Source organism: Wyeomyia smithii, chromosome 3 (genome assembly GCF_029784165.1).
Source record: "Wyeomyia smithii strain HCP4-BCI-WySm-NY-G18 chromosome 3, ASM2978416v1, whole genome shotgun sequence".
NCBI lineage: Eukaryota > Metazoa > Arthropoda > Insecta > Diptera > Culicidae > Wyeomyia > Wyeomyia smithii.
In genome coordinates this window covers 56,063,042-56,085,177 of record NC_073696.1, presented here as the reverse complement: position 1 = coordinate 56,085,177, position 22,136 = coordinate 56,063,042, and the positions used below count along the sequence as shown (strand labels likewise).

At 37.8% G+C, this 22,136-nt stretch overlaps 1 protein-coding gene across 2 annotated transcripts in view; it reads left to right on the top strand.

The window, feature by feature from the left end:
* The window catches only part of LOC129731375 (protein vestigial), an 80,891-nt gene that overhangs the window by 20,495 nt on the left and 38,260 nt on the right, over positions 1–22,136 (top strand). For both annotated transcript variants that reach the window (XM_055691308.1, XM_055691306.1), the window contains exon 3: positions 13,567–13,822. In XM_055691308.1, coding sequence (XP_055547283.1) covers positions 13,567–13,822 — 256 coding nt within the window. The remainder of the gene's footprint in view (positions 1–13,566; positions 13,823–22,136) is intronic.

Genomic DNA, 22,136 nt, shown 5'->3' with positions numbered 1-22,136 from the left:
TTTTTCACAATGATTACCTTTGAAAAAGATCTGATCCACTTTCAATTACAAACTTGATATTAAATTTGAAACTTACCGAAATGCGATATTTCCATTTTGAACGTCATAAAAAGAGGCACTTTTAAACTAAAATCAATAACAAATTTTATGATAATTTCAGAATGTGAGCAAATTTTTCAGAAACCCAATCGACACCTTTGAATTATTAAGACTTAAGCAAACTATAGACTAAAATGATACTCAAATATTTCTAATCGACTAATAAATCGTTGGTAATGTTAAACTAAAAATCGACAGATTAACAGATCTTCTTTTGTTAGAATCTGATAAAAAAGTATAATGACTCACGCAAATTTTTCACTTGTTACTTTGAAAGTAATAAAGAAAAATTCTCCTTCTGGCCTCAAAATTGTTACTTGCAAAGCAATAATATTTACTTCCAGTCAAGTAGTAACACGTATTGTCATATATTTTGCACATGCTACGAGATCGCGACTATTTAAGAATAGCAGTTACAACTACCTTCGAAATTTTTACTCGTGTCTTTAAAAGCAACAACGAAAAGTTCTCCTTCTGGCAACAAATTTGTTACTTAATTATTTTTTCAATTCAATTTAGTCTTTTTATACGCGGTTCCATATAAATTTGGAACGCATGTAAAAAAACGTTACTGTAATAGGCCGTAAATCAATCTCAGTTGCCATTTTCAGAGTGGTGAAAGTTTTCAAAATCAAATTCCCTGATTTCCCTTGATATTCCCTGAAATATAACATTAATTTCCCGGATATTGTTCAGCATTCAGCACAAAAAAGTGCAACGTAAATGAACGCAGCTCTGAAATCCCAGGGAAAAAAGTATTCAATCGAATGAAACCGAACCGTAGAGGTTCCGAATCAGCTTTTTATGGCACAAAAATCAGTTTTTGTGCTAATGATTAGTTTAAAAAGAAATCATATCTCGGTTAAATTTTTTTCCCTGATTTCAGGGATCGAAAAATGAATTCCCTGACATTCTCTAGTTTTCCAAGTTTTCCAGGTATTCGCCACGCTGCATTTTAAATCTTTTCAGGGCCACCACATTATTTTCAAAGATTTACACGTAATATTCAGAATTTTTTACTGTTTACACAGTCAACCTTGCGGTCGTGGGTTTGCACACAATCCCTCTGTTATTCAAACTAAAAATTAGACGGCAGGCAGAGTTTCGGAAAGACTGACGCTGCCACTACCACTGTCCGCTGCAGTTAAATTAAGAATGAAATGTAATCATGAACGAGAAAATAACAAATCTTCAAATTAAGTATTTAATTTGTCCTCAAAAGGACAATTTATTTTTACACTGAGAATTCAACGATCTACAAATTTGGATTGCCAACATTCTTGATTGTGTGTTGCTCAAATATGGCAGAGCTTTTCACTGGATGAAGTGCTGACCAATTATAATGCACTTTCTGCTGATGCTACCGCACAAAGTCAGTTTTTTGCTAGAGGAAGAAGTAGTGCCCCTGCACCTACTGCTGCTGTTGCTATCAACGCCGCAACTGCTACTACCCGCTGCTACTTAGTTAAGATCGTCCTGGTGGCCATCCACTAGTAAACTGGTTGATTTGAACAGAATTAGGCTCTTTTATAGCCCAAAGAAAGCATTACCGGTTTACTAGGTATATAATTCTGTAGATCGTGCTACAAAAGCAACCATCAAGCGACCAATCAGAGGTTGAAAACTGTGTTTCAACAAGGCTCAATAGTACAGTTTTCAGTCGATTGCTGCAAAAACGAAGGAAATCAATTGAAAACTAACCGACTTATTAGCATTTGAAATTGAATTAATAAAAATCCAGCGAGCACATCCCTTGCGGCTTTTGGTTGTAGGTTCCCCTGCAGATAGTAACACATTTCGGGTTTCTTCATGACAAAATAATAAAAGTAAATGAAACTGGTCACAGGATTCTAAATCCTCTTCAGGGATATAACACCTTCCTCTTGAAATAATATGACTTCTTATAAATGAAATTTTCTAGTGGAAATATAAGTCCTCTCCAGGAAATTGTAGTTAAGGTGTGATATTGGCAAAAAGAACTAGGATTCGATATAACTTCTTTCTCTTAGCAAATTAAGTCCTTCTTATAAATAAAGCTGATCAGAGGAATGTGAACAAAACTAGGCAGATGAACGGTAGTAAAGTCTCTCCAGGGATTTTTTAATGGTGATATTGACAGGACTTGGTATGATAGAGCTTGAAACGGAAGCGTAGAAACTTACACACAAGCACGGGTATAAATTAAAAACGTGGATGAGACTAGGATGAGACTAGGGGAGAGATGCTGGGGTAGTTACACTCGCCCAGACACCTACTGATCCCTGTCCCGACCCACTAAAACCCTTCCAGTCTCCAGCCCTGGTCTTCCCGAAACGACGGTTAAGTATTACGTCGGGGAGTGGCTTAGTATGTTCTTAGTATGAAAGTGCTTATTAGTGCTTTAGAATAATGCTCCTTTCTACTAGCATAAGAAAATAGCTAGCAGAACAATTTACGAAAGTAGCATTTTTAGGTAACAAAAAGTTGTTTAACGATCTAAATAATTAGATTAAATGCTTCCATAAGCAAGCAGATTTATTCAATCTTCCACAAAATATTTTTATTTTAAATATATTGTACTGCTAGCTTAAGGAAGATGTTCGCAGAACAATGATCAAAAAGAGCATTTCCAACCAATACACTGCTGTAGAAGGGTCGAAATATTTTCATTTACTCAATAAATGCTCTCGAAAAATCTCTTTTTCATTCTATTTTTCTGCTTAATTTTTCAAAATATTTATATATATATATATATATATATATGCTTCGATTATTTTAAAAATATTTTCCCCTGAAAAAGATCAGGAAACTTTTCATGCAATAAGATGTTATTTACAGGGGATAGTCAAAATAAGTTGGATAGGCAAAATATTGATCAGCTTTGAAATGCTGTAGCTTTGCCAAATATTTGTTCGATTTTACAATATTGTTCAAAACTATTTTAATATATTTCACTTAAAAATGCATATGTCCCTACTACTGGTTCCTTCGGGACATCACGATCGTTCCAGAAGTGGTCAATGCAGCCTATATTTAGTAAAATTTCCTTTGGAAGATTCCAAATGAAAACTTTCGAATATAGAGGTGTCGCATGCTATATTTTCATTCAAAGATGTAAATGTCAAAGATGTAAAAGTTCGAACAGCAACAAGCCTTCAATGTTTGGTACAGAAAAGTCAATCAGTTGCAATTCAGTCAGATAGTCCTTTAATACTATCGGCACAAATTAGCACTTTTGGATTTTGAGGAAAATTTCAAAATGCAACTATTAGTCTGGTTCAACTTTAATGAAAAATAAGCAATACCCAAACAATTCAAAAACACCCCCTTTTACGGTAACCTCGAAGGGTGATCTAGTCGATTTCAAACGTTCACTTGCCAGTACTGCACGCATAAATGCGTTTTGTGCGCGTCGGTGAAACCACAGCAGGACTACCCATACTCATATAGTTCCATTTTCGACGTCCCTCATAGGTGGTAGTGGCTGCCCCGTGTGGCACAGCCAACATGTTTTCCGACCACCCGTTGCGATATCAAAAACCTACCTCCCAGGTTTCTTCCACCGGTAGGGGTAACTACAGCAAGTGCTGCTACTAAGCACTCAAACACGGCTCACTTATTCGTGTAATTCAGAAGCTCGCCCGCCAGGCCATAACCAACGTTTGAGGCACATGACGCGATGGAGGGGTCTAACAAAGACCGGAGCCGCTGTTTTCTGCAGCAACAGTGATCGAGCAAAAAAAACGTTGCGAAAAATTTATGATACTATTTTATGAATGCCATTAGATAACACTTAATGTTTGTGAAGCGTGAGTCAAGCAGAAAAACAGATTCATATTTATAAATTATTCCTTATGAATGTTCTAACTGCAAATCTACACACCTGACAAATCACTGTGCAGTCCAACTGAAATGTTAAATTACAGTAAATAAATCTCTAGAAAAAATCACTGCATAAGCGCAGTCTCTTCAAAAGCTACGTTCCCAAAGAACCTCGATTTGGTTTTGGTTGACAATCTTGCCCAAGTAGTTACTTCGCTACTGAATACACACACACAGCTATGACAAAAGGAATTTATCGACTCTAGTCACTACAGGTAGTAACCTGTAACAGGCAAAATAAGGATCGAAGAGGTACGATAGTGTTATTTTCCTTCTCCGCTTTTTTACGCGCTCACCTCGCAAAAGCTGCTTCGCATAGCAGCAGCCCTCAACCGACAAAACTGTATTGAACCGCCCGCCATTCCGTAAGATTTTGTCTTTATCGAGATTTTCTCAAACTTTGTAGTACCATTCCCGAAACCAACGGTCACCTCATGCCAACATGCTGCAGCCTTCGGCGGCAATGACTTTCCGGTTTTTTTTCACTTCTCTCATCTCTTGCGGCGATTCTGCCAGCCGGTCTCCAGATCCGAGCTGGATTACAGCGGGAACGAACTGTCGAGCGTGTTAAGCGGGATACTTAAGCCTGCCTTTCCCAGCAAGCAAGCGTCCGTCCTTTCTGGTACTGGATAATTGGGCGTTAAGACAATTGGAATTCCTTTATAAATAACCGCGCGCGCGTTTAAGATAAATCATCAGCCGATTATTAGTTTATTTTATTCCCGGTCATTAATTTTGCGCCTTTCAACACTTGCCGGACGCGGGCGTGCGAAAGAGTTTGATCGCCTCAGCCGGACTGGCCGTGTTGTCGGGACTCTTCATATGGTGCGTTCAGCGCGCGGGAAAGTTACACCGCGGCGGGGATTGTCAGTTGTCAATAGATTTGATATGAATGGGAGAAAATTCCTGGTGTGCCATGTGGTAATGAGACTGAAATGATAAATTTATGGGTTTATTCTATGGCGCAAGTTGGCAATTTAGGTTGTAAGCGCACTATTGCATAGTTAGTGAAAATTGGGTTGCGCGATTTACACTGATGCTTCTTGACTAAATCCATACGCGTTTGTCAGAAAATATGAAAATTGCTATGAATAGGGTATTACTGCCTTTAGTGGACTACTTAGTAGTATAGCAGCAACTTTTAACAACAGTGTTCCCACAACACTTTTATGATAACGATGACAGCAAAGCATTCTAGGAAATAATTTGTTTTAGGTCAGACTTTCCGAGAACCAGGGTGGAAAGTGCTATGAGATCCTTCGAGCTTTTCAAATCTGCAAGTGTATATGAAATATTTCCTGCATTGCTTCAAAAAGGTGAAGCAATACGAATTCCTTCTCTTATTTAGATTTTTACGGCCAGTTTTATGTGGAATCAAAATGGAGGGTAGTTAGAGTATTCTTCATACCTAAAACTGGGATCACAGCGCTTCATACGCTGGTTATGAAAATTTAAAAGTCACTTTCAGCTGAAGACATTTCTCGGTGCTCTTTCTTGGATATTGAAAGTGCTTTTGAAAACGCGTCCTATTCTTTAATGTCTAGTGCAATGAGAAAAAAAGGATTTCACACGAGTATTGTTGACTGGATTAATACTAATGCTTGCAAAAAGAGAAAACACTTCTGAGTTGGGAGGTTCGTCACGGTAAGGGCAACAGAAGAATGTCCACAAGGAGGTGTTTTTTCGCCACTTATGTGGTCTTTGGTGGTGATCGATCTTCTCAGTAGCTTAGAAGCAAACCCTTTTCAAAAGAGTCTAAGTGATGAGCGCGACTGGAGACTGGATGGCACCTCAGGATAACTATGATTCCCTACAAATATGCGAAACGTCGCATACAGGCTGGAAAGTCGGAGTTTCGGATATCCGTCCCAAAAATAGGTACAAAAATGGTGCAGGAATCTTAGGCCCTGGAATTAATATTACAGTGGCGATGGGACACTTGCCAGCAGTTTTTCAAGCAGAGATTTGTACAATCTTTGAAAGTGCGAATGTTTGTCTGACTAGGAAATACAAGCATGTAAATATTTGTATTTTCTCTGACAGTCAAGCAGCGTTGAAACAACTTGATGCTTATAAATGTACATCCAAGATTGCCTAAAGAGATTTGGTCTTTGAATCCTGGGAAGGTGCTTCATAAACATATTCTACCTGCCTGGGAGCGTGTCGGTGCATGTACAATTTTTTTTCCTGTGTGGACTCATAACTGCGACCAGAGTTTAGATCTATTGTGATATTGCCCAGGTGTTTTCTGTACTCCGCACTTCATATTATTGGCAGTATCACTATTGAAGTATGTGATACGCTTATCATTCATATCCGTGCTTGTGTGTAAGTTTTACCCCGTTTCAAGCTTACTACTCTACTATACCGAGCCTCTGTCCCTCCTAACAATATCGCCTAATTACAATTCCCTGGAGAGAACTTTCATACGTTACTCACACCAGTTTCATTATAACAGGGACTTAATTTTGTTAGAAGGAGAATCAACAGAGGTACTGTAGAATTCAAATTGAAGGAAAGGTACTTGGTGGGAAACCTGAGAATAAACCCATGCTAAAGTCCTTTGGCAACCAAATGGCCTGATTCTACTAAGATTCGAACCCACGACCATCCGCTTACCAAGGCAGACTCTGTACTTTTGCGGCTACGTACCTTAAACAGAAGGTCAAGTTTCGAATCGGAATGTTGCACTGGGCCAGAAATGGAATCTAGCGAAACGAAATTAATAGCGCTCTCAGGGTTTGACCAATCGGTTTCTGATCTTCTACAATGTTTCTTGGTATAGTTAGGGCTTCATTATGGATGTTTGAATTAGTTCGGAATTTAGCCGCAATATTTAGGTGACGTTGCGATACTAACTTTTTTCCCTTACACGCTAGAGCTTTGCGGTACTCGACATAGTTGTAGATCTCTAAATTCCATGAAACTTTACAGAAAATACAAAATTTCTAACTCTTCAAGTTTCAGAGATCTACGAGTTTTTATAAATTTTGTTTGGCTACGAAACAAACAAAGTAACATTTGATCCAATAGCAACGGATCTACTCTCAATAAGCCTAGCTTTACTAATAAAAACTCGACGCAAACCAAAACCGTATGCTGATTCAGAAAATTGCATATTCTTTAGTGATTTTAATGTTTTGAACTGCAAAACTATTACAAGAAACGTGAAACTCAAACAAATTCTCCAAAAACTCGTAAATTTTAAAAAAAAATTAAGAGACAAATTTTGTTTCGAGCTTTGTTTTAAGCGTGTAAGAATAAAAAGTTGGTGTCGAAGCGCCATCTCTGCGGCCAAATCGCGAACTAAACTGAGTGACAAGTTGAAGTTCTTATAAACTGAGAAACTTTGCTGAAGACTGCACATAGGTTGGATAGAGTATCAAAGTGCTAAACCGTGTATTTCATGCAATAAATACATAGCAATTGTATTTTTATATGAAACCTATGGTTATATTCAAACTGAAATATCACAAAAACAGTAAAAAACACTTCTTTCAAATTTTCAGAAAATGAAGATTTTTTGATGGACAATTTTTAGAAAAAATCATGATTTGCTAATACTTGCTACCCGCTGAGATATCTACTTCACAAAATTATGTATTATTTTCAAATTTTGTGTATTATTTTCACTTAAGTACTTCAGAAACTTCTGTACTCGGATGAAAACGACGTAATTGTTCAATTTCTATCGAGAAAAATTTTTTAAGAAATTAATTCGAGTGAACTCATAAAATTATCACAGTAAAACGTGAAATTCAGACAAATTTATAAAAACTCGTAGATCTCTGAAACTTGAAGAGTTAGAAATTTTTTATTTTCTGTAAAGTTTCATGGAATTTAGAGATCTACAACTATGTCGGATACCGCAAAGCTCTAGCGCGTAAGGGAAAGAAGTTAGCATCGCAACGCCACCTTTGCGGCTAAATTCCGAATTAATTCAAACATGCAAAATGAAGCCCTAACTATACCAAGAAACTTTGTAGAAGATCGGAAACCGATTGGTCAAACCCTGAGAGCGCTATTAATTTCGTTCCGCTAGGTTCCATTTCTGGCCCAGTGTGTGCAGTGGCAGTGCAAACGAGTTTGATTAAATTTCCTCTGTTTCAAATTTTTAGAAGATTTGTTACTCTGAGTTCTGTTAAGTGAAATGTGGTTTTGTAAGTTTGGTTTGTGTACTGTGCATTAACATTGCGCGACTTGTGCTGGATGCGAATAATACTACCCCGAAAGTAACCGACTCCAGGAAGTTCGCTCTGGGATCAATTTTGGCGTTTCATTTTTATAATGTTTATTGTTTAATTCTCAGTTTCGCTTCACCAAAAGTAACGGTGAGGTTCATTTGGTTGTAATTTCAGCAAGTTTTATTGCGTGACCGTGAACGATGCGCGTGAAATATTTCATTAGAAAATGACAGCTCTTCACAAGGATGAAATTCTAGTGTATCCAAAAAAGTACTTAATTTTTATTCCGAAATTTCACCTTCACCATCCCTTCTGGCATATTTGTGACCATTTATGTCACTTTCAGCATGTTTGGGACATGTTAGAATTAAATGAAAATAATCAATGTCCAACTTATTTTTTCTTGCTTCTCAAGATTTTACCTCTTTTCGCCTCAAAAATAATTTCCGGTTACGCCACTGCATCGTACAAGTAAAATTAAAAAATGAAATCTTTATTTTATGTTCGTTAATCGCAAATTTGAATATTTTTTCTGAGATTCGATTATCCGGAAAATTCGATTATCCGTAATGAAAATTTTTTTTGATGCTCCGGATGATCAAGTCCGACTTGTAGTACTTTCTATAACAATCTTTAAAGATAAAGCTCGAATGAAACATCATAAAACTATTGCACATCTTAACTATTTTTGAAAGTTTACGCGTATAATATTCAATTTATAAGACAAAGTGCACCTAGCAGCCTAGTTTCAGCGAGCATTGTTCATATTGGACATTTTTTTCTCACTTTTGGTTAAAATTATTTGATTGTAGGGGAACTGCTCCATTATTCATCTCATTAAGCCGATACTCACGAAGAATACACGGATTAAACACCAAATTTTCACGAAATTATTGAACAAATAAACTAAAAATGCTTACGTACTCTTATGGAATCGCTCAGCATTGTATATTTAGTGAAATTAGCTAGATTTATCTTAAATTTTGTAAAACAAAACCATTTTTCACAACGCTTCCATATCCATCTCAAAACTTGAATCACTGCTCAATTATTCATCTCACGACGCCCCCATATTCATCACACTGTTAACCCTCTAGTGCCCAGTGCCGCCTCTAGGCGGTCCTCAGTCGAACCTCTAAAAAGCTTTGATAAGAACTTAAAAAATGTTTATGAGGCTTAGTAGTGATTTTTTCGAAGTCCGTCTGAAAATTAATTTGGGTACTAGAGGGTTAATCATGAATGAAATACATTATCATGAATGAACGTAGCCGCAGCCCGTCGTAGTAGGTTACCTAGATATCCGCTGCAGTTGTTTACGTCCAAAATTGGTAACCTAGCTAACCACTACAGTGCTGAAGATTTATATCAATCATGTCAGAATAATTCAACATTTTCAGTATGATTTTTTCGTATTAACAAAAACTGATTTGGCAACTCTTGATTTTCTTCAACGCAGTGAAAACAGATGAAAATACATACAGTTGAAATTTAGGAATTGTAGAAATTCATATCATATATTTCTGCTAATTCAAGCTTGTTTCAGGAAATTTGAGGTGAACATTTCAAAGATTAAAGTATTCTTAGTGTTGTGAGTGATTTGGTTTAGTGATTAAAATAAAAAGTGGTCCGCTAGTGATGAACAATACTTTGGTTGGCTGCTGAACGAGTCCCGTTGTAGCCGTAGAGAACAATGCGCGGATTTTGTTTTCTGAGGTAGGTGATAGAATTAAATGAGTTTTCGAGTGCAGATGCCCGACTATAATATCAAATTTAGTCCTTTTAAATGAGTTTTTGAGGATTATACTTTATGAGGAATCTGAAGTGAACTAAGAAGAATCCATTCCATGGGTTAACAGATAGGTTTAAGAAGAAAATATGAGTTTTTTCCAGTTTTCAATTGTGTTTTAATGTTGTATGAGATAAATATATAAGTTGAGATGAATAATGGAGCAGCTCCCCTAGTTGATAAAATTGTCATCATAGGTTGCATTTTTCAAATAACTCTGGAAAGATAGTCTGCGTCAAATTGACTCCTCGCTTTCAACACTATTGCGCTATTTTCTACTTATAATGCGTCATTGCATTCTCGTTTTATCTTAATCAATAAAGAAATTTCAAATCCTAAATTTCTTGTTTTTGTTATTAATCGATGTGCTAACATCGTAATGGCCATTCGTCGATGAAATATAAAGGAAAAGTTGCATTCTCAATCATTTGAAGGTCGGGAGACTTTTTGATGACATTAGAATTAGTTTCTACACATCTTGTTTTTTAATTAAATTTTATTTAAAACACTGTAAAATGTTTTTTATTTTTTTCGAAAATTTCAATAGTCTTGATGAAGCCGAAAAATGATATCGTTTATCCATGATGCGATTTGAATTAAACCGAATCACAATATACCGTCCTGTCCGATGGTTCAATCATAAAATAGAGGTTTGAATGACTGACTAACGAAAACAGTTAACGTATGAAATTTTTTTGGAAATGTTTTATATAATCTACTTAGCTCAAAATGGTTATAAAATATGTAATATTTAAAATATTTCCACAATTCATTTGAGTAATCCAGTTCGATATCCAGTTCGATATCAGTCTGACATATGAAGATGTTTTGAGTAGTTGACCAACTGGAAGCGGAAAGTTTGCTAGTCACGTTCAACTAATAGTACAGTTTGCAGTGCATCTGCGCATGGATTAAGTGATTATTAATGCGTTGATTGTTTTGAGTAGTTGACCAACTGGAAGCGGAAAGTTTGCTAGTCACGTTCAACTAATAGTACAGTTTGCAGTGCATCTGCGCATGGATTAAGTGATTATTAATGCGTTGATTACCAATCAATCCATGTATCAATTCACGAGCCCAACCGTAGGCAGTTAGCGTAATCAAAATTTCTAATGAGAAATAACTACACCGAGCGCGATAAGATCTGTGCATGTGCACGCTACCGGAATAATCGCGCCGATGATGCCCCACATTCAAGTTCCGCCATCTATTGATACGTCAACGCTTGAAATCTCTTTCACGAACGATCTCAACTCGCACCCGTTGCACGGCTGGCCGTTTCATTGAGGATTAATTCCTCGTAATTTATTAGCATTAAAACAGGTCTTACGCGTACGTAAAGCCACCTGCAAACGCGGTGCATTACCCAACTGAACTCTGCGACCAAAGTCAACGTCGATGACTTTGATTGCGAACTGAATGATGCACAATGCACGCGGTGAAGGTTGTCCATGTGATGATGATGGCTCGTCTCGACTACGCAACCGAAGGGATGAAAAAGTTAAGAAACAGGTTCGTTGCTTTTCCAGCCAAATAGCACGCACTCAAAGGAAGCGTCCCAAGTCTTCCAGCCCAGCAAGATTCGATGCCTGCAGTAAACAACCGCTCCTGATTTCTGCAGCGCAATGCGTACAAATCCATTCAGAAAACGCTTCTCGGAACCCTATCACCAGTGCAGCAGCAGCTGCAGCACGTTAGACGTGATCAAATGTCCATTTGGGAAAATCAGAGACTCGCATTGCCGGCGGAATATAGTGGCCATCGCCGCATGGGGGCTTTGCTTGCACCAACGGGTCTGCTGTTCGTTGGTTACAAAACAAATTGTCAGCAGCTTATTAAATTAATAAAAATTATAAAGCCGCGACATGATGTGATGATTACTGTTGGTGTGGGTTCGCTTTTTTATTTCCATTACTTGTTTTTGCTGCTGCAAAACAGCTCCACAGGAGACTACCATTTGTAGGTAATGCACAGGTGGAAAAACAAACAATTGCTAGGTTTAATTGTGAACCATAAATCATATAAGGTATCAAGCTAGGATTGGTTTCCTTCTGAGTGCAATGCGCACTGCTGAGCGGTATATTTGATTAACAATTTTAATTTATGAGAGACTGACATTAAGCCAAGGCAACTCTGCTTTACAGCATTGGAGTGCTAGAAGCGAGACGGAACAGAATACTAAGAGACAAAAAAATGATGTTTTCAAACACCAATTTTTCTCTCAGTTTTCAAAAAATTTGCCACACTCTCGGTCAAAAGGACTCATCTAAAACGACCTGAACATCGTAAGGGAATAATTTAAAGTTTTGTTGGAACTTTCCCATCTTTTTTTTTCGTACCGAAAGAGAGCGCTCCTTGTAAAAACACTCCAAACTAAGTATAAATTTAGCTAAACCAAAGGTAGAAAGTCACAGAAATCAATTAAAAGCCATACGCCAATCTATTTTTTAGAGAGCCTAATTTTGTCGATTTTTTTTTTCGTGTTAGAAACAGAACATTTAGCAATGATTGATTTAAGTACACTCTGCGTATCTTTGTTTGATCTTTAATGATAAATTATTTCCAAAATTCGACCCGTGCTTCAATCAATTTTGGTTTTAATATATCATCAATTTTGCATGTAGCACCGCAGAGCGCAACTGACTATGTTACCACATGTGGCGATCGCTATCCTATCTGGTAGCAAAAATGTACTTTATTTTCTCTCAATGCTATCCGAAAACTATCCGGTAGCTTCGAGCCCCATGAGTTCATCGTACCGACGTGAAGCTGATTGGGATTCTTCGAATTGTGCACGAAATGCCCGCAGTGATTAATACATTGTTAACAGTTGGATGCTACGAGTATTGATTTTGATTGATACTGATACTAGCATGCTTTTGATTGGAATCGATCGCTGACCATAGGTCCGATACGAACGCGAGAGGCATGCGGCTGGAATTTCAATGGAGTTGCTCTTTTTATGGTAGGATCGTACACTCATAGCTTTTATTCAGCCCAACACAGCTAACTGTAGGTCACATTTTGATTTTAATTTATCTTGTGCCATCTAACTGATGAACTATAAATTGGAGGCGATATAAAGAAAACACTTTTTCTGGGCTAGGATATCGATCGCGTCCTGTGGAAACATTGCCAACCAAGAGCCCATTCCAGTAACAACCCAAACTATGCGCACAGCTATGCCTACAACGCGGGACTCGACCGAAAAGGGGCTACCTAGTCGAGTGGAAAATAAGTATTACATACAAACACATGCATCTCCGGCTGAGCACGTAACCGTCAGTCAATGTCCCGTCGCGCGTCAAGTCAACCGTCGACCCGTCGCGTCGAAATACCTGACATTGTGAAAGCCGACCGAGTGGCACGGGGCTAGGGCCAAGAGCAGTAGGTAGCTCTGAATCAAGTATGTGTCGTGGAATGCGATTCATAAAAAAGTTGCGGTAGTCTTTATGCAAAGAAATCAAATTATTGCAATGCGACACTTATGCTGCACAAACCACACCTGCATTGGTTTTATATAAGGTGCGAAATTGATTAAATTGAAATTATCATTTATTAACTGCAATGATTTGCACTTCTTAAGCGTATTTTTTTTTTCAATCGCAATTAATAGGGTATTTTTTCTCATTGCAGTTCAACCAAGACCTGTACTCGACATCGGGCGTCCCGCTGGCGGCGTCATCCAGTACATCCGCCGGTTCCCATTCGCCCTGCAGTCCGCTGCTTCCGCCGTCGATATCGTCAAACGTAGTGGCGGCTGCGGCAGCCCAAACCTCGACACTATCTGCCTCCACATCCAACACTACGATACCAACAATCCCTCTGGGCGCACTCCAGAGGCACCTTACCAAAGAGGAAGACATCAGCACGGCCCGAAGTGATACGGAAGGTAAGTTAACCCCGGGACCAAATAACAAAAAAAAAAAAACAGAAAACAAGAGCAGTCAACGTTTTCCAAAGTCAATTTTTATTATTTATTGTCATCTGTGACCCGATGATGGATACCGCTCGGAGGACAATTTATTTATCATGAGGTTTTTATTGAAGCCGATGACTGCCCTTCAGTATGAAAACAAACCTGAAAACAGGTGGAACTCGATGTCACATCAACATGCTCCTGCTGCTTATCTTACACATGATACTGTTCGGTGGTTATGTTTGCTTAATGCATTGTGAATTCGATTTTCGAAAAGCGTAAAGCAAATTGCATAATAAAACCCTTTCATCGCTGCTTCGCTCTGCGGTCATCCAGTGATAGCACCAAACACAAATACGGAAGCTCATAAATGAATAAATTATTAACCCCTATCTCCGGAAGGGGGTCGATAAAACATCTGTACGCCTGTCTTGGCCCCAGATAAATATGACGGTGAATATAATTTATTGCACATCATCAACATGAGTTGCCTTGTTGAGCACGAGCTAAATTATTGAATGCGTTTGAGCGCCTAATTGTGCTGTGTGCGTATTCAGTAATGAAATTATGACCATTGTATTTTTATTCGAAATTTTCAGCAGGTCTCAAAACTAGTCCCTATACTATTACCATGATAAGAACAGAGTTAAACATATTTAAACAGCGCCGTTACTATAAAATTTATGTAACAGAAAGAACTGTTTCCATGCCAAATTAGTAGATTACACAGGTAGAGAAATAACATAGACACATAACTTTGGAAAAAAAGCATAAACATTTTTTGTGATGCTGGAATTTCAGGCACTTTTTTTCTGAAGGATGAACTTAAGAGCATTTATTGAATTTTAAATGTTTTTCAATGCTTTCTAGAAAAACAAAATTGGAGACCAAGCAAAAAATAGCTAGAACTAAAATATCTAGAAGAGGTTTCTAAAATGCAAAACAAAAATTGATTCATAGGATAGTTGTGAAATGCTCGAAGAAATTAAATATGAGACCAAAACAAATAGAATGCAAAAGTTACCTCAATGTGGCTGAAAGTTTCTGTGGCAGCTAGAGAGGTAAAATATTTTCTACATGTTAGAAAAGATTAAAACAAATACACCATGTTTTACTCAAGATGCTTCGAGAAGCAAACTGACTAAGAACATTGTAAACAAAATGTACAAAAATGTACTATCAATAAGTTCTTAGGGAAACAGGAAAACCCAAACAATTGAGCCCCAAAACCAAAAAGTAGTCGAAGAGAAAATAGGGTAGGGATCATATTCTAAGCTGCTTTAGGAACCGCCTGTGTATTGAGACGAAATACTCGAAATGTGTTGGGTGAAATTCAAACAAAAGTATATCAATCTGTTCTCTATCTTTTTCTCCGTCAGAACTTGTTTTCAGATAGTAAACTAAGTTAGCAAACTTTACCAATAATCAATTAAAATTAACAATCGATTTAACACTACTCCAATCACCCCGAACCTATTTCAAGCAGTTCCCATCTGTTTTGCAGGCGTTTTTTTCAGTACCCGAAGTGGCTCCTGAATGGCTGCAATATAGGTTGATTTGTTTCGATTGTTTTTTTCCGCAGATTTCTTTATGATTAGGCGTCGTACACAAATTACGTAACGCATGAAGGGGGGAGGGGGGTAAGTCTGCGTTACTTATTGTTACAAAGGGGGGGGGGGGTAGTTAAGATCGTTACGTAACTGTGATGTTTGCTCAAAATTGCAAATTTGGAGGGGGGACAGGTTGTCCAGCGTTACGTAATTTAGGGGGGGGGGGAAGTCATATCAAACGTTACTTATCGTTACATAGGATGGGAGGGGGTTTGAAAACTAGGTTTAACGACCTTAACAGTATTTCTTATATTCGTAAGACAGCTAGACAATCAAAGTTTCCGTTTCCATCATTGAAATTGTCGATATTGATCAAAATTCAGGAGTTTGAGGACTGTTTTCTTCGACTGATTATAATAGGCGCTACTGCTTAAGCTGTTCTTTACCCTAGTTCTGAATAAAGCTCAAAGTGACTCAACACACATTAAGGAGAAAACCGATTCGAAACTTAAAAAAAAAACAAAAAAATATCCAGATTTAATCTAAGAAATAAAAATTATCTTTGGAAGACAGTAGAGCCCAAAAACGAAAATAATAACAAAGTAATACAATTTACATATAATCTACAAATGGAAATCGATTATCATTTCCAAAACTTTTATGCATATTACACGCGTTTTAATCTGTAACTTAAGAGGTTAGAATATCTCCGAATCACCTTGGAGCATTTACGAAAATTATAAGTGCATGATTTCAAGTTTAACGCAGAATTTAACTCAGAATATCTATAAAAAATTTTAATGGGGAAACTAAACTAAAGAAGAAATGGATTAAATCTAACTGAAGGTGGTCTTAATTTACCAAAACCAAAAAAGACAAGAATTCGCTAAAAATTGATTTTTAATGTGTCTAGAAAATTTTCATAACATCTATATAAACATATAAAAATGGAGTTCTATCTGTCTGTCTGATCCATACAGATTTGGAAATGACTGAACCGATCCGCGTGAAAATTTCCATGTAAAGGTTTTCGGGCCGGGGAAAGTTCTTATGATAGTTGATGACCTATCTTTCCCCTGGAAGGGAGGGCTCCCATACAAATGGAACACAAATTTCTGCATAACTGAAGAACTAATCAAGCAGCATACAAAGAGGAAATATTTCTATTGTAACTAGTTAGAATCCCCTTCGGTATATGTAGGTTTTTAGGAGCAAGAAATATTTGTATGGTGGTTCGACACCCCTCCCCTCCTAGAATTTCTTCCCATTCAAACCTGGGAACTCTTCCCATACAAATAAAACACAAATTTCTGCATAACTCGAGAACTAATCAAGCAAATGGAACCAAATTTAGCATGTGGAGCTATCTAGGAGCAAGAAATTTTTCCATAGTGGCTCGACATCCTTCCTCTTTTGGAAGAAAGGTCTCCAATAAAAATAAAAAAGGATGGGATACCATACAAATTAAACAGATATTTTAACCACTTTTTCTGGAAACGAATCCAAAATGAAAAGCACAAAAGCCGGAAATCGACCCCTGCCATTTATAAATCTAAGATGAAAACTTCTGGTTTCTGGAAAACAACCGCAAATGGCCGAATACCACCCAATATTTCCAGAACCAGAATGAAACTCAGAGTACAGAAACGAACTCCAGGTGAAAAAAATAATTTTGAAATCCATGATGGTGGTCCCGTTTTTGTAAAACAGCCAAACATGACTGAATATCACTCAATACGAGTATTTCCGCAATCCAAATAATGCACAAAAGCCATAAATCGAAACAGCCGAAAATGACCAAATACCATCCGATATAAGTATTTTTAAAATCGGGATGAAACATGGCAACCAAAAATAGACCCCAGATATGATTTTAAGTTCCCAGCCCACAACGACCCAATATGGGTATTTCCGGAACTATAATGATGCACAGATGCCAAAAATCAACCACAGATACTATTTTGAGTACCGAGACGACAGCTTTCAGTGTTTGGAAAACAACCCAGAGTTACCAAAAACCATCCATTATGAGTAACTCGGAACCTGTTTGGGGTCAAAATCGTTAAAAATCTTTCCACGTGGTATGTGGATGGCCCCTCAATAAAATTATTCCAAAATTCAAAAGAAATCGTTCTATAAAGCAAAGAAGCGCCTCGATGGTTGAAGCTGCATTACAGAAACTGAAGCAGTCCTATAAGCCAGGCCCCGATGGTATTCCCTCTTGCATCTTCAAAAAGTGCAGCGCTTCTCTGACTGCTCCCCTCCAGGCGATTTTCAATAGATCACTTCAACATCAAGTATTCCCATCGGAATGGAAGATTTCCCATATGCTGCCGGTGCACAAGAAAGGCGACATCGCTAATTATCGTGGCATAACCTCTTTATCAGCTGGATCAAAATGCTTCGAGATCATCATGAAAAATATGCTATTCAGCTCTTGTAGGAGTTATATCAGCATCGCTCAACATGGATTCTATCCTGAACGCTTCGTGGACACTAACCTGTGCGAGTTCACATCATTTTGTATCGGTGCAATGGATGGTGGAGCTCAGGTTGATGCAGTATACACCGACTTCAAAGCCGCATTTGACACCGTTAATCACGATATCCTCCTTGCTAAGCTGCATCGTCTTGGAATGTCCGACAATATTTGCAGCTGGCTTCGCTCCTACCTGAGCAACAGACAGCTCTTCGAAAAAATTGGATCAACAGTATCTGAAAGCTTGACCCCCTCCTCTGGCATACCTCAAGGAAGCAATCTGGGTCCACTGCTGTTTGTGATATTTTTTAATGACGTGACGATACTTCTTGCGAATGGTGGAGTATTAATCTACGCTGACGATTTTAAAATCTACCTGATCATACGAAATGAAGCTGATTGCAGAGAACTCCAGAAGCTACTAGATAAATTCGTTCATTGGTGCAAATCAAACTTCCTGGTAGTGAGTGTGGCAAAGTGTTACGTGATTTCATATCGACGACTTAAAGGACCTATCCTATACAACTATGTCATCGGTGATCAGATACTCGAACGGGTTGACGAAGTCAGGGATCTTGGGGTATTGCTTGACTACCAACTCACATTCAAGCTGCATTATTCCGCGATAATCAACAAAGCCAATCGTCAACTAGGTTTTGTTCTGGAAAAGGTAAACGACTTTATTGACCCCATCTGCTTACGTGCTCTCTATTGTTCCTAGTTTGTTCGATACTCGAGTTCGCATCGGTCGTCTGGTCACCATATGAAGCTGTGTGGGAATCTAGAATCGAATCTGTTCAGCATAAATTTGTCCGTCGTGCGCTAAAAAGACTTTCATGGCGCAATCCCAACGGCCTGCCCCCTTACGATCATCGATGTGCCCTATTGGGTATAGAGCCACTGGAGTCCCGTCGAAATATAAACCAAGCTGTATTTGGCTCTAAAATACTGCGCGGAGAAGTCGATAGTGCCTGCTTGCTGGAGCGCATGAGAATTTATGCTCCCGCACGTGTGATAACGATCCAGTCAACACATAAAGGAGACGTTTTCAAGTAGGCTATCACGTTTTCGACTTTAATGTTTCTTGTGTCAGTTTTAGACAACGCTTGCGAACTGTATTTTTAACTTTAGACCAGTTTTAAAACCATTCATTAAGACCACGATGTCAGATGAAATTTAAATTAATAAATCTAAATCTAAATCTTAAATCTAAATCTAAGACCTCAAAACAACACCAAACTCAGTAAAAATACCATACCGAACTTATGTCGAAATGCATAAAAACTCTTGTCATTGTAGCTTATAATATGTGGAAACACTTCGAAGGGCGTCTAGACGGGTTCCGAAGAAACCCATATTGGATGGTATTTGGTCTTGTTCTCATTCTGGTAGAAATCTGCGTTTTACCCGTAAAGACCCGAGACGAAACTTGTTTTTTGAAAATTCTCGTGCTGAGCACTGGAACGGCCGATTTGGGAAAACTTGGAGTTTTATTCAAGGGGAATAGTTTCTCTAAGTTTTGGTAAAGGTGCCACCCCTCTGGACCCATGCCCGTTTTTGTGAGACGCAAATACGTCTGTGTTTTTTTCATATTTTTCAAACAGATTAAAAATTCAAACAACAGAACGGTTCTTCAAATTTTAAGCTCTTCATTTTTGCGGTAAGATCTCCTGAATCCATACGCGATGAAAAAATTATTTTAGCATGCAAACATTTTGAGAAAAAACAGTTAAAATCACCAAAGTACGTATTTTCATGGAAACCTGATTTTCCCAGTCTCCCACAGTTGGTTTCAACTTGGCTCTTCAATTTCCAAGCTCTATATTTTGAGAGTGACGTCTCCTGAATCCAAAGATGATGAAAGATTTATTCTAGCATGCACAGATCTGGAGAAAATCAAGTTTTCATAAGAACTTGTACTTTAGTGAATTCAATTCTCGTTTTTCTCTAAATCTGTGCATGCTAGAATAAATCTTGCAGCATCTTTTGATTCAGAAGACGTTACTCTAGAAATACAGAACTTGAAAATTGAAGAGCCAAGTTGAAACCTACTGTGGGAGATAGAGAAAATCAGGTTTCCGTGAAAATACGAACTTTAGTGAATTTAAACTCGTTTTTCTCGAAATATTTGCATAGTAAAATAAATATTTCATCGCATATTGATTCAGAAGACCTTACTTCAAAAATATAGAGCTTAAAATTTGAAGAACGATTTTCCCAAATCGGCCGTTCCAGTGCTGAGAACAAGCATTTTCAAACAACGTCCCGGGTTTTTTCGGGTTAAAACGAGGCTCTACATTTTTCAATAGTACCATAATTAACATCATAAAATGTGAACCTACATGTTTCGTTATTTTGGCCAACTTCTCTTCTAGTTATTGAGAAGCTAACGAAAATTGCTCCCTCTTAAACTAGGAGAGGAGACATGATTGTGAGCGAAAATAAACTCTCACTCACTCCGTGCGTGGGAAACTCTAGCTCTCAAGGTGTTGACAAATAGAGGAAGAAATGTGAGCACAAATCAAAAGAATGGATGAAGCCTGGAGAATACAAAAAAGCATATATGTCTTATTTTACCTAAAACTCTTGAAAGGTTCTCAAAATGTCCTTAACATCTCTGAAAACCCTTTCGAAAAAAGGAAAAGGTCACAAAACAATTATTCGAGATTTATCTAAAATATAGGACACCGACTCTCGAACCAAAATATTTGCAGAACTTTTATTAATAGGAGAACTCCGTAACGGTAAGGTTACAGAGCCTGTTTTGACTTGCTTTGATGGTAAGTTCAAATGATGGTAGAGTCAGAGTGTTTGGTTGTCTGTTAAAGGATTTCAATCTGGGTTTAATCTCTGATTTCTTCTATTCTCATTCTTCTGTCTCTCTTCTTGAGATATCTGCAGCGAATTATAATTAACGATGACGACAGAAAGGAAACATATTCGATACAGTAGAGCAGTAAGCTTGAAACGAAAGGATGTAAACAAATACCTAAGCTCGGATATATAGGGAGTAGACAAAATGATTGAGACAGGCAAAATTTTCTCAATTTTCAAATGGCTAAAACTTTCCGAAAATCAAGCAATTTTGATAAACAACAAACAATATCGCACGCTACCCTTACTAACACGCAGAGAATCCTAGGTAAGAATCCCCAGGATACCGATTATCACGGTGACAGAATCGTGAAAGGAATCGCAAACACGATACGGAGGATTCCTACTCCCGATTCTTATTCAAGAATCCTAGAGCCATATACAGGGCATTCCTGAGAATTTTTTTTTCAGGAATCCTTTTCAAGGATGCTCACGAATCCAATGTGAGGAATCCTAGAGAATCTATGCGAATCGTATGTGTTCGTTCGGGTAGCCTGGAGGACTAATAGCGGTCTCGAACAACTAGATTAGTTGAGAGAATTCGTTATCGATATTGTTTTTGGCACATTTTGCATATTGTAGGATGAGTACAACGATTCACCGTGCCCCAGTGCTGAGTCGAGGAAATTTCCAGCTCCAAAAGATCCTCGACCTGATCGGGAATCTATCACTATAGTTTCCTAGTATTACAGGAGAACATGTCGTGACCAACTTACACCGGAAATGTTTCTCATTTTAGGAGTATTTGTCAAAATGAACATTTTTGTAACGCGTAGAACTTTTTCTGGCATCTAGTTTCTTTAAGGTTCATATATTGCCAAAAAATAGAATTCATTCAGGGTAAATTGGTACCCAAAGATCGAAAATCCGCCAAGAAACCATTGAGATTGAGTTATTTATTTTTTTTTTACAGTTTTTATGCTGTTGGGTACATAGTACACGAAAAAGTTTTTGCCTGTATCGATTTATAAGAAATACTTCAACCTTTTCAGTTTTCTTGAGTTCTTTTGGGGTGCTGCGAGTTCAACCTTTGGGTATCAATGAACTTGGAATGAACTCTAGTTTATTGGCAACATATAGACCTAAAAGAAACAAGCTGTCAGAAAAAGTTCTAAGCGTTGCAAAAACGTACATTTTGACACACACTCCTAACATCAACATTTCCAGTGTACGTTAGCTACGTCAAGTTTTTGTGTAATACTAGGAACTTAGAATAGTTTTGCAATAAAATGAAACTAGCTGTGTCAAAATTGATTCATTTCAAGTTTAAGCCTTTTGAAAATTGACAAAATTTTGCTTGTCTCAATCATTGTGTCTACTCCTTGTAGATGATGCGCATGTCACTTCAGGGGTTTCCATACGGTCCTCGAAAATTGTGGCATAG